A 13,720-nucleotide genomic window follows, 5' to 3' on the forward strand; every position below is an offset into this window, starting at 1 on the left:
AGAACGTAGATTAACACAGCTTTCAATATAAAATGATATCAGAAAAGTATTAAAATTAAAACGAAGTGATTTTGAAATAAGCAGTCATAGCATTGCGAAACGATGGACATTTCCAACTCATGCTTCTCTGCCAGATATTTCTTTTGCAACTCATGCAAATGAATGCTCAGCCTTTAGGCATACTACCTCAGTCTGCAGCTTTTGCTCCGTCCCATTTAGCTTACTGGATCTGTGCCAGCTTCGTCCAGCTGGATTGCGACGTTTTGGTTTGTTGTTTTATTTTAAGTTTCTCGCTTTTTCTTTTTTGAAGTCCGTATGTGTATACTTGGCCACTTTCCGCATTCCTGGTCAAATGCTGCAAATTGTAACAAAGATAATAATAATTAAAGTTAGGCTGATAAGGAAATTCACAAGAGTCTCGTAGTGAGTTGCCTAAATATGTTTATAGACGTTACTTACAAAGATTTCTGGGAGGGCTCAACAGATGTTCAGGCACACTCATTAGGTCCTGACTCTCTTTAAGTTCCAGACACTCTTCAGACATCGGGTAATCTCTCGGCTCCTGCCGATTTGTGCGATTTCCGGGTAAAAATTAATCCCAACAACAACCAAACAAAGCAATACTTCAGTGTCACATACATTCCTAGGTTCACAGAAAACTTCGCGAGAGATCTTATCAATACATCGAGAAAAACATTGGATTTAAATCAAATTGCACTTTGGCTACTTGCTTTACCAAGAATAAAAAGCCCTATAGATCTTCAACAACAGAGCAACATAGTGTATGAAATACAAAGCTAAGGAAAACTACGAAGAAAAATGCAACAAAGTGTATATTGGGACGACCAAACCAGCTTTAGGCACGCGACTATCTGAAAATGAAACAAATATGCGTAAACAAAACAAAGCAGATCATTAGCGCAGCATGCAATTACAAACAAACACAGTGCTGACTTTGCAGGTGCGAAAGTTTTACATAAAGAAATGAAAGAAAGGAAACGATACACCTTAGGCAGCCTAAGAATACTGCAAAATAGAGAAAAGACAATCCACAGGAAGGAAGATACTGACAATATTGCCGCTGCTTATTTATTACGTTCATAGTGTTTAGTGTGAAAAAGTGCACCACAGATCGATGGTACCGATTTTTTATGTAATAATAGTGCATTTTTGTAATTTTTATTTATTTTCATCCGCAATTTTGTCTACCGCTATATCTAAAGTAAGTTTATATTCAGAAATAAGCCGTAATTGTTCAATCTGTTCACTGTGTTTGCCTTTAGTTATATGTATACACATAAACATGTTAAAAATTTTGATAAATTTCATTATTGTAACTTTTCTATATTTCTTGTTGTTTTTATTAACAAAATAAATAGAATATTGCTCCCTTGATGATGCCAAGAAAATTTGGCGAAACGTTGGGCCGTAAGGGGGAATAAACCTTGTTTTTATTCGCACTATAACGCAATAGATCAAAATAGCTTAAAGAAACTTTATATCATGTTATCATTGTGAATGATAACTAAGTGTGATATCTTCTGCATAGACGTCAAAATTCCAAAGTGATTGGATCACCTGATTTGTAATTGACTATCGCTGTCTCATTCTGTATCTCTTTCTATCACCCGCTGAAGATAGGCGCCGCCATATTGAACACCCTGTCAAAACGCTAAGAAGTAGCCATATTGAACATCCTTCACCACCATTAGGGTGAAGTGTTCCCTATGGATTTTTTTTCTTTTTTTTTTTTTATAATGGCCTAGCAATGAAAAGTTGTCTTTATAAGAGTTAACCAAAACCACCAAATATTATTTTCGTAGGATGGCATTTGGAGGTGCCCCAGTTCCAAGAAGTTGAGCAAAATAATCGCGATTTTACAAAGCTCACTATTTACATATTTATTTTATTTCATTCTTAATATACATAACTAAGTAAAATTACATATTATAACTTAAAACAAAAAATGTCAAATGATGTTTTACAGTTTTTTGTTGATAATAATATGTGTCTAATCAAGTGTATAAGTAAGAGTTGTACAGGCACATAGTATACCATGAAAACCAGTAGGCTTTGAAATCAATGAGCACAATAACAACAAGCGAAAGTAAATCAATTACACAAAAAAAAAAAAATGTTTTCCTACCGTCTTTTTCAAAGTTTAGTTGCGTTGGGGCACCTCTAAACTTACGATGAGTGAAATAAAAATGTTTAACCTTATATCTGGTCTAGAAAGGCAACTTTCTGGAGGTCAGCCAAAAGCGATTTGGAAAAAAATAAATTCACTCCACCCTAAAAACCATGTAATAGCCAACCAATTGGTTTTTCGCCATATCCATAAAGTAAAAATATTTGAGTTGGAGAATTTATTAACTTTTTGTAGATTTTATTGATTGTTTTGGATACGTTTTGACTAAGAGACTTATATTTTGTGGTATATGTTTGTAATTTTTTGCGTTTTCTTCATTTTTATGAAATTTTTACGATTTTTAGGTAAGGCACCAATACCTGATACCTATTTGATATGGATAAGTAAAGTTATGGTTATGACTAGGCGTTGTGACTATGACAACTTTAACTCGGGCTTAGGCAAGGTGCACACGAGGCTACGCGTCATAGACGTGTACAAGATATTTCATATAGCTACAATTTCTCAACGCCTCAAGATCTGCACACGAAGCTAACGTCGCTACAAAAACAAACAATTATTGAAAAAAATTAAAAATTAAATTTCTCCAGCTATATCCGTCCCCGAAACCAAAGGAAAATATATATTAAACGTTGTTTGCATCCCCGTGCCTTTGTAAATTATGAAAGGCAATTTTAAACCACCGCGGACTAGAGAAAAGGATGATTTCTAGTTTCCAACACTTTTTAGCCTCATAAACGCTTCAACAATGTCTAACCAAGCTGTTGTGGTGTTTAATACTCTTTTTCGCTTTAGTTATATACCTTTCACGCACTTTTATTAACTAAAGTAACTGTAGCGGAACAAAATTTGATGTCGTTGGCCCAGGCTTGCGAATTTAACGCACCCAGTTGTGAACAATTGATGTTGGTTTATTAGATGGTAGGTTGGATGGGTGGTTTATTTCTAAATCAGGTTACAGGTTAATAAAATCACATTACAAAAGAAAATGACAAATTTTCTACTTACCGCTGTGTGCCTTATCCGACTGCTTGCCAACGAATGGCGGTTTTCATATTACAAAATGGGACTTGGCAGACAGCGGGGAGTTAAGGTTACCAGATCATAAGTTTTGCTACTAAAATTATTGAACACAGGGCGTTCTGCAACAGTAACATTTTTTAACTAATTACACAAATTTGCATAGAAAAAAATTTAAACAAACATCTTGTTCTTCCTTTTTTTCAAGCGTACGTACGCTCAGCGACCAACATTGCTGTACGCTTAGCTAAACGAAAATTTCATGCTTTGTCGCTTTCATGCAGCTGACGTCTTGTATGCAGCTCTCTATTCAAATACATATGTTCGGCATCAAAGGGTACAAATTTCGACTGCAGCGTCTATGACACGTAGCCTCATGTGCACCTTGCCTTAAAGTGTACAATTGTCACCCTGCTGCCACCTTGTATGGTTCCGCCATGGTTTTTCTTATCGTAAGAGAAGGGTTAATATTGGACCACAAATCACCTACTACCCTACAAGACGGAGGTAACTAGTTCACCCACACATTCAAGCTTTTTTCGCTCTCCACTAACACATCGACGTTTCTTGCTGTCATCGAAATGACAGCGTCCTCTTAATACGACAATTTATTAATTATTCCGGGAAACATTTTAAAACGATGGAAAACTATAATTGTGGTAATTAAACTAAAAAAGTGTTTGTGCTACGGGCTTTTAGGTGTGACGTGCACTTTTTAAATTAACCTGGCGCATTAACTAGAGGCAGCCAAGTCCTCTTGCCACCAATTGGAATTGGAAGATTCGATTTCCAAAACCAAAAAAGGTAACGTTTTCAAGACAGCGCACAACCTTAACAAAGGTGGTATCAAAAGACGCGTGTCGAGATCCGTTTTTAGAATCTGAAAGTTGTATAGAATCGACGGGATGGCCTAGAAGGTTTCAGGTGGTCATACTAAATCGCTCCCGGGGAGTGTCCTTATCGCCACAACCAAAGCAACATTATTTAAGCTGGAGTCATTGGTGCCGTATGTCGTATCGCTGTATCCGTATCCCTAACGTAATCAGCTGTTTATCGTTACGACGGTAAACCAAAACCCAATTGGTTGGCTACGATACGGTTACGACTTTAGCGGCACCAATAATCGATTGCATGGATTCTCATAAGGTTGGTCGAATCAGCTGTTAAAAGGTTACCGATACGCTTACCGATAAAGCACCAATGTCTCCAGCTTTACTCTCTGCTTTTCATTCATACGTATGTGTATTTTTAAATAATAAAAAAAAATGTTATATTATTCTAATATATATCATCTCTGCCGGGGCGCGATTCAGCTCAGGATATGCCAAAACAACAAGAAACCTACAATTAAATGCAGATTCACGTGTCATTCGCCAAGGATTTACCGGTAAACAAGGTACTTTCCACAACCAACATGCTTTGGAATACGGTAAAAAATTGGTTGGATGTATTTTCCCAAAAAAGTGTGGAACTACGCATCTTGGTTTGCCAGTATTTGCTTCGGTAATTTATATTGATTTGTATTGATTAAAAATTGCAATATTAGATAATGTAATGTGAATTAAAATTGAATAGGTAGCCGAAGCAAAAAATGCAACTGATCCGCATGCAACTGTTGTTTATGTGCCGCCACCGGGAGCTGCTGCTGCTATCAAAGCAGTATTACAAGCACGACATTTCTTTGATTGGTTGCATAATCGAAATTGTGCCCTAACATGATATGGTTCGCGTTAAGCACGCTATGTTAAAGCAAAATAAATCTCGTCTAGTCAGGCCCGATTGTCCAGGATCATCGCACCAGAAAGGGTAAGTAAATTGCCTACCATATTAAATATATAAACAACATGTATGAATTTGTTAGTGATAATTTGTCATGCTTTGTTGATAGTCAACTGAAGAAGGCAAATACCAAAGAGTTCGAAGTTCATGTAAATACCAATTGATTTCTTTAAATAGCGATTGGAGAACAAAACCCATATGTATGTAAAGGGAGGGATTAATTAATTATGATCAGTAGTTTATAGGATTTTTATTATTTTCCCTGCGTCGCCGTTGCCATTACATTGCGTTAAGAGAGGACATCAACACCTTACCCACAACCAGTTAAAATTTTAGTAAATTTTGCTCTTTTCATTACTGATTCAAAACGTGGGAAGTTATATATGTAGCACTCCATGGAGAATGGTAAATTTTAGCAGACTTTCGCATTGCGGTCATTATTAAAATTCAATCCCTAGAAGGTTCAATGTAGTCATATCAATAGGTCCGGAGATGGTCGGGTTAGTACCTCAATGGTGCTTGTTACCGGAACGTAGATAGATAATTTATTGAGGATTGCACAGTGACTTGCACATCTCCTTCACAGCATCTCATCGTAGCCGACTTCTTTGATGAACCCTAGCAGAGTTCTTGGCTTGAGGGATTAAATGTGGGAATGCACTGGCCATGGTGAGCCCATAAGCTTAGCCCTACGTTTTGAGATTGCTTCGTATTCTTGGAGGATATGGTCCACCGTCTGCTGATCGATCACAAAATCGGCATGTGTTATTCGATAGTATGCCCACTTTCTGCATACGGCTGCTCAGTCTATAGTGCCCTGTAAGAATAGCTCTTGGGGTTCTTCGGTTATTTTTCGATAGGTCTATTATTGCCCTGTAGCGACTTGTGCTATAACTTCCTAACAGTAACTTAGATTGTCTCAAACCTGGCGTATTGCTCCAGTGTTCTTCTCCCCCCCCCCCCTCCCCCCCACCTTCTCCAAATAAATGCCCCTGTGAGCCAACTGACAGGAACGGCTAGGGATCGTTGGGTCATGCAGTTCCTGCCTCTCTTTCGGGGTTGTCCGCCTGCTCTTGTTGTAGCAGTGCTTCGCCCCATCCAATAGGTGCTACAGATTACAAATTGTCATCAATGTCCTCTAACGGGAGTCCAAGGAAACAGAAAGTTTCAACAGGGGTGGACCATAATGAGAGGAGTGTTAGAGGCGTTGATTCCACAATACAGCTAAAGAGATGGTTGGTGTCATGTGGGACATATTATAAGCAGGACATATGTTTTGTATGTCGGGGTTGATTCTTGATAGGTAAGAGTTTAACCTGTTACAGTATCTAGATCGAAGTTGGGCTAGAGTGACCCCCGTTGTGGCCTGGGACCCAGTGCAATAGTACTACGTTGTGCACCCAAGGACCAGTGCTGACTTTATTTCGAACGCCACAATTGCCTTTAGTGGGGCCTGACTGTCTGACTGAGTATAGCAATGGTTTCATTAGAGTATCAGCGCTGAAGGTTCAGCTTAGCGCACCAACATATGGCGAATACTTCCGCTTGAAAGCTGCTCGTATGTGCTTTTAGAGGTACTGATATTTTGGCTCTGGGTCCGGAGACTCTGGCTTCAATCCCCTCTGACGTCTTCTAACCAGGGCCGTAGAGAGAAAATCCGGGGCCGGGACTAAAAAAATTTACGGGCCCCCTATAAAAAATCCACTAATACATTTGATTAACGTGAATTAATGACGTTTCATTCATAAATCATTATTGATGGTATACATCAAAAAAAATTTTTGCCACATCAACTAAATGATTTTTGGCTAAGAACTGACAATAAAATTAACACAGAATATTTACTATTTGTTTTATTTTATTGTAACGTAGAAATAAAATTCTCTTTTAACAGCCACATATTATTTCAAATAATCTTTTTCTAGTTATTTGGTAACATTTTCATACATTTCCGATAAATTTAATGATGATTATAAATTTTAATTATTCAATATAGAATGTTCGGATATCAAAGAGTGGCTTTACTTGCTTTTTTCGCTGCAAAATTTTTTATAATAATATCAAAATTTAACTGTCTTGCCAAAACGGATGCAACACAAAGCGTGGCAAGTCCTAAAACTCGCTCTTTAGATGAACACGATCATGAAAGTGTTTCATTCTTGAAAGGACGCTGAAGGAACGTTCTGCACTAGATACAGTGACAGGTAAAGTGCAAAAGGTACGTAAACCAATACAAAAGTTGGGGGAAAATTGTATACAGATTTTGAAAATAGACGGCATTTAGCAATTCCAATGGTGACAGACCTTTATCAAAATTTGCTTCGTAAATGTGTTTCAAGTGAACTATTTCACATTCTAAGCTTTGAGAAATATCCGACTTGTATTTTTCGACAAGTTTTGCTGCGCTCGCCCGAACCGTAGTTTCATCCATGTCTTAAATTGCCACAAAAAGGAAAACTTTTCGTTCAAATTTCTCATAACTGCAAATCGTTCAGTAATGCCAGTGATTACCAAATCAACGATCGCCAAGAATTTATTGTTTTTGAAATCAGACTCTGAATCATCCGTAATCATCTTATTTAAATTATCTTCATGACGCCTTTTGGGTTTTCTCTTTCGAATGTCCGGAAACTTTGGTGAGATGTTCAATCGAATAGCAAGTGTTTTGCATTCGTTTAAAATTGTTTCCCTTTGGTTCCTGATCAACTTCAAATCAGCTAATAAGGCATCTAGATGTCGGACCTCAACATCTGTGGTGGCGCCTCTCGCTTGGAGGACCACGCTTCTTTCATTAATGGTAGGGTTTTGAACCAAATTGAGGACAGCAAGATACATTCAAACTTGTTGATGTACTTGAGAATGCCGGTAACATCGCCGTATGCTTGCGCAGTCAAATTTGGCTTTTGGCTGAAAGACTATGAAGAGAGCTAGGTACATTTTTTTTGAGGATGTCACATCGTTGTGGAGTGCTGCCGAAGAAAATAATTGCAGCCGTACAACATTCTGCAGCATCAATACCACATAAATTGATAGCGTTTTCTTTTCTGAAATAAATTGTTGCCTAAGTAAATGGTAATGCTCTACCCCATCGGGTTAGGGGGTCAGAATATACCCGCGGTAGGTATGCCTGTCGTATGCGTAAGAGGGGACTAAAATATCAGATTCCAGGGGCTGTGTAGCGCAATATATAGCTTCCCCAAACCTAATTGTCAACCTCACCTATCCGCGGTGAATCCTGTTTCTCTAACAGACGAGGCTCTGGCGACGCCAAGCTCCTCATGGAACTTGGGATGGGGAGGGAGGGGATGGTCTGAAGGTTTAATGTGGTCACATAAATCGTTCCCGAGATGGTCGGGCTAGCACCTTAATGGTGCTGTGGTACCGGAGCGTACCGGATCTGTATCCGGCAAAAGACCATCACATCGATAATACTCCTCAAAGCCTTCGGGGATCAACCTTATCGGTACAACAACAACAACAACAATAGAGTTACTCCTACCCCAGAAAATGGTCAAAATTTATAGTGCATACAAAGAACATTTCAACTCACCAAATTCACTCATATTAACAGAGTATATGTGGAACTTAAGAGCGAATTGAGAGTTTCACAAAGTTGCACTGCCACACCACCATTTTATACAGGGTAAAAGTGTAACGCTTTTCCGTTGCGAGCAGGCAAGAATTTTCACAAAAGAACGAAATACCCCGTAAAGGCGTTCCCTGTTTTTTAGAATAGAACAACAACGCTTATTATCTATCCTTACTGATATTCGTTTCTTTTTCGTTCTAGGTAATTCGATTTGACAATGTGGGCATAGCAATATTCCAGCTGTGGCTGTAAGAAGAACGTACATTTGCTCAAACTACAAGAAAACTGCGACAACTGTCCCTCGGCCTTTTTAGTATCACATATAAGGCCCTACCACGCATATTATGGGAAAGGGTCAAGTTCAAAGGCTCAACATCACCTGCAAATCGACTTTGATAGCACGAAATGGAGCTGCATATATTCCGGTATTATATCTACAACACTCATATCTATGCAAACTGATACTAACAACACCACCCGAGCAGGAAAAATTGAGCACCATAAGTGTGAGCATCGAAGCAAAAAATGGTTTCAGAAAGGGCACGACTACGAATGAGTTTATGTCTTTACATATGTAGTTTGTACATATAAATATGTACATATGTAAGGTTTACTAGAAAATTAAGGAAATTATTTGTAAAAACCATTGTATACATAATTTATTCATAATTAAATATTATTTAAACAAAAGGGACGCGTTTCATTCATATAAAAAGCGAATTGACAGAAGGTAACCGGTACGGGTAACCGATAGGCCAGTTACCCGTGTTGTTGTTGTTGCATATGTTTTGGTTAGCGATAACGAAAACATACCTAATGAAGTAACTTAAAAATGTAAATAACATCGAGCGAGATGGAATGTCGAAAACACAATAGGTAAGAGCGAAAAAGCGAGTCACACGTACACTATTTTGAGAGAGCGCATGCGTTACCTTTTTCACGACAGCAATGTAAAAGTCATTAAGACGATAATTGGTGACCAAGTTATTGGTAACGATTAAGTAATCTATTAGGTAACGGGTACCTGTCTTGTAGGGTAAGTTCTGATTTGTGATATTAGACAAAACACGACCCATAATCGATATAAGGGGAGCGTTCGTACTATTGTGCTATCACTAAGTTTTTTGTTTGATGTTTATGAACACAATACGAATTTGAAGATGACAAATCAAGTTGTTGATGGCTATCACAAAAGATATTTACCGTTGTAGATGCTATTAACTGTGTATTATGCGTATATATTTCTTTGTAATGTTCCTTTAACTGAATATCACCAGGCATATTATATACTGACATTATAGTGTGAAAAGTGATACATAAAATCGTCTTAGATGCAATGAGTCAAAATAATGAAATAAATTGGTTTCATCCGGGTATTTCAAGGGAAGATGCAGAAAAGTTGTTATTAACCCGTATGTGATTATGTGTTAAACAAGAATAATTCTAATGTTTTGCATCTTCTAGAATCTTGTGAAGATGGCGTATTTTTGATACGGGAATGTAACTCAGCCGTAGGCGACTTTGTTTTGACACTTCTGCATCAGGTGAAGTATACAAAACCTATATATACTATATGATTGATTTGAGGGAAGCATAAAGGGTATGGTGAAATGGTAATAGTCCAAAACAAGGGTCGACGGCTAATATATACGCGTCTTTTTTACACCTCCCAATATTTTTGAACGCGTATTTGCAGTTGCATTAACGATGGCACACGGTAATAGTCCAGAACAGGGGTCGACGGCTAATATATACGCGTCTTTTTACATCTCCAAATATTTTTGGACGCGTATTTGCAGTTGTATAAACGAAAAAGACACATATAGAATATAGAAGAATATAAATCTTTTACAGACAAATGCTTTTCTGCCCTCCCTATCCCGGCTGATGCTCGCCAAGGGGAGCGTTCCTTCCGTAACGTCATTGAATCCGCCTCGGCACGTTTCATTCCCGTGGGGAGAATTCCCGAAATCCGGCCCACTTCCCGGCGGAGGCCTCAAACTCAGCGAGAGAACGTGAACTTATAAGACAGCTTGATCCAGGCGACCTCCAAATAAGGGATATAAACCAACGCATCAGATTGCTTGTGGACGAACACAAGCGGGCGAAATGGGAGGAGCACCTAAGAGGTTGTAACCTCTCTACCGGTGTGGGTAAACTTTTGTCCACCGTAAAGTCCCTATCGAATCCGCCTAAGTACAAAGACTAAAGTTTCCATCGCCTTTGGCGGTAAAGTGCTATCGGATGCGAAAAAATGCGCGAACGCTTTCTGCCGACAATATATAATGCATCCTACGGCGACAAAGATAGACGGAGAGCCTATAGACACGCACATAAACACAAATTCAGCGCGTCACCAATCACCATCACCGCTAAAGAGGGTGAGGACAGGCGCTTCCCAAGGCAGTCGGTTCTATGTACCGGAGCGACTCGGGATTTTTCCCGACCAAGGACTGTCATTTCAGTGTGAACCCATCTAATTTGTTTTGTCCCTCCCATAAATTATCATCCTCCCAGCAGCTCCTTGCAGCAGGACTGCTCCATATTCTCTTACTCCGGGAAGGCATCGAATCCAATCCGGGTCCGTCCCCTGACCCCAGTCCTGAGAAATGGTTTTGCTGCATCTGCCGGAAAAGAATCTTGTTAGGACGGTCATACTCTGTTCAGTGTGTCTCGTGCAAGGGATGGTTGCATCGGACAGGTTGGTCTGGGCTTGATCCCAAAACCCGACGTCCACGTAACTTTTATAAATCTTTTGTGGCTCCTTGTTGTTCACGCCCAAGGGCGTCCCGAAGTCTACGCCTAAGCGCCCCCCCCAATACCTTCCAGCAGCCCCGCCGCTCAGCAAGCCACAAAAAGTTCCCGCTGCTGCTCGCGCCCCACGGCGCCAACAACTCAAACAGCTGATACCACTCATAACTACTACCTTCGTAGTAGAGTTGGTAGCAATGCTGAGCATCAGCCCATGCCCCCGTCTTCTCCCCCCCCCCCCCCCCCCCCCCCCCCCACCTCTTTTCCGGCAGCAATCGTGTAGGTCAGGGAAACAGACTCTTAGTCCCTGCCTCCGTTTGCACCGTCTGCCAGCACAGAATATATAGGTTTGCGACATCCGCTCAATGCAGCTCCTGCCTTGGGTGGTGCCACTTTCCTAGATGTTCTGGTCTCCGCGACGGCAACCCCCCGACGGGTTTCATCGCGCCATGTTGCCAGGTCGCAAACCCAAATCATCCGGGTACCCCAATGCTTGCCCAAGGGCGCCCAGTCCCAAGGCCACAACAGCAATTGCGTCCTGGCCTTCCACAACCTAGGCGTAGTCACCCCTCACTTACCCCTAGAGTGGCGGCGTCACCCCTCATGCACTTCAGAATTCTGCAGTTCAACTGTAATGGACTAACTGGGAAGATTACGGAGATAGTCGATTTCATGAAGCGGCACAACATCCGCATTGCTGCGATTCAAGAGACTAAACTCACAGCAAGATCTGCATTGCAGACCTGCTCTGGTTATAATGTCCACAGGAAAGACCGCGAGAGCGGAAATGGAGGCGGCCTCGCGTTTATTATACACCACTCTGTGCAATATCATATATTTGATCCTGGCATCGACCGCAGTGACAATGTCTTAGAACGTCAAGGCCTATCTGTCCGGTCAGGCGATGCAAATCTAGAAATCATCAACATCTACATCCCTCCTGTCACCTGTTGCCCCAGTGGATACCGCCCTAATATCGAGGCCTTACTCACTGGCAACAATCGCATTATCTTAGGCGATTTCAATGCCCATCACGACCTATGGCATTTAAACTTGCGGGCGGACAGTAGGGGTGAGATGTTGGCGGATCAAATAGACGAAACGACGTTTTGCACAATAAACGGACACTCCCCACACGTATGGTAGGAAGCTGTCATAGCTCGCCAGATATCTCAATCGTGAGCGCAGAACTCGTAAACTGCGTCAACTGGCAGCCGATGGTAACATTGGCATCCGACCACCTGCCCATACTTATTTCGTTCGAGCGTACCGCCGACTTCATCGTCACCGAAAAACGCACTTTCATAAACTTCAAAAAAGGAAAGTGGGAAGAATATAAATCTGCAACAGACAGCAGCTTTGCTGCCCTCCCTATCCCGACTGATGCCCGCCAAGGGGAGCGTGCCTTCCGTAAGGTCACTGAATCCGCCTCGGCACATTTCATTCCCGCCGGGAGAATTCCCGAAATCCGGCCCCACTTCCCGGCGGAGGCCGCAAGCTTAGCGAGGGAACGCGACCTTATAAGACAGCTTGATCCAGGCGACCCCCAAATAAGGGATATAAACCAACGCATCAGATTGCTTGTGGACGAACACAAGCGGGCGAAATGGGAAGAGCACCTAAGAGGTTGTAACCTCTCTACCGGTGTAGGTAAACTTTGGTCCACCGTAAAGTCCCTATCGAATCCGACTAAGCACAAAGACAAAGTTTCCATCGCCTTTGGCGATAAGGTGCTGTCGGATGCGAAAAAATGCGCGAGCGCTTTCTGCCGACAATATATAATGCATCCTACGGTCGACAAAGATAGACGGAGAGCCAATAGACACGCACATAAACACAAACTCGGCGCGTCACCAATTACCATCACCGCTAGAGAGGTTGAGGACGCCATTGGTCGCGCTAAACCATCCAAAGCAGTGGGCCCAGACGGCATAGCCATGCCGATGCTTAAAAACCTAGGGAAAGAGGGTTTCAAATATTTAGCGCATGTGGTCAACCTGTCTCTTTCCACCTTTGTCATACCCGAGAAATGGAAAATGGCCAAGGTGGTCCCGCTACTAAAGCCTGGGAAACCAGCTAACGTAGGTGAGTCATATCGTCCGATATCTCTCCTATCGCCAGTGGCAAAGACGCTTGAAGCCATTTTGCTCCCTTATTTCCGAGCACATTTGCAGCTAGCCCCTCATCAGCATGGCTTCAGAAAACTCCATAGCACTACCTCCGCGCTAAATGTCATTAGCACCCAGATAAATTGCGGTTTGAATCAATATCCCCACCATAGAACAGTACTCGTAGCGTTAGACCTATCAAAAGCTTTTGATACGGTCAACCATGGCTCGTTACTGCAAGACCTGGAAGGGTCCACCCTTCCCCCATGTCTTAAAAGGTGGACCGCAAATTATCTGGGTGGTCGGCAGGCATCGGTGCAATTC

The 13,720-nt window shown here is 41.3% G+C and overlaps 1 protein-coding gene and 1 long non-coding RNA gene across 2 annotated transcripts in view; both read left to right on the forward strand.

Annotated features, from left to right (window-relative positions):
• The first annotated feature begins 4,543 nt into the window (after nucleotides 1–4,543).
• On the forward strand, nucleotides 4,544–8,963 carry LOC137246646 (uncharacterized). The gene is made up of 3 exons (XR_010951624.1): nucleotides 4,544–4,672; nucleotides 4,745–4,975; nucleotides 8,739–8,963. It is a non-coding gene; the product is annotated as an uncharacterized lncRNA (long non-coding RNA).
• A 699-nt stretch (nucleotides 8,964–9,662) lies between these two features.
• Nucleotides 9,663–13,720, forward strand: part of Shark (SH2 ankyrin repeat kinase) — a 418,475-nt gene continuing 414,417 nt past the window's right edge. Inside the window, exons 1-2 of the mRNA XM_067773047.1 lie at nucleotides 9,663–9,949; nucleotides 10,002–10,081. Coding sequence (XP_067629148.1) covers nucleotides 9,874–9,949; nucleotides 10,002–10,081 — 156 coding nt within the window. The 5' untranslated portion in view covers nucleotides 9,663–9,873. The remainder of the gene's footprint in view (nucleotides 9,950–10,001; nucleotides 10,082–13,720) is intronic.

The sequence above is a fragment of the Eurosta solidaginis genome, chromosome 3 (genome assembly GCF_040869045.1).
Source record: "Eurosta solidaginis isolate ZX-2024a chromosome 3, ASM4086904v1, whole genome shotgun sequence".
Taxonomy (NCBI): domain Eukaryota; kingdom Metazoa; phylum Arthropoda; class Insecta; order Diptera; family Tephritidae; genus Eurosta; species Eurosta solidaginis.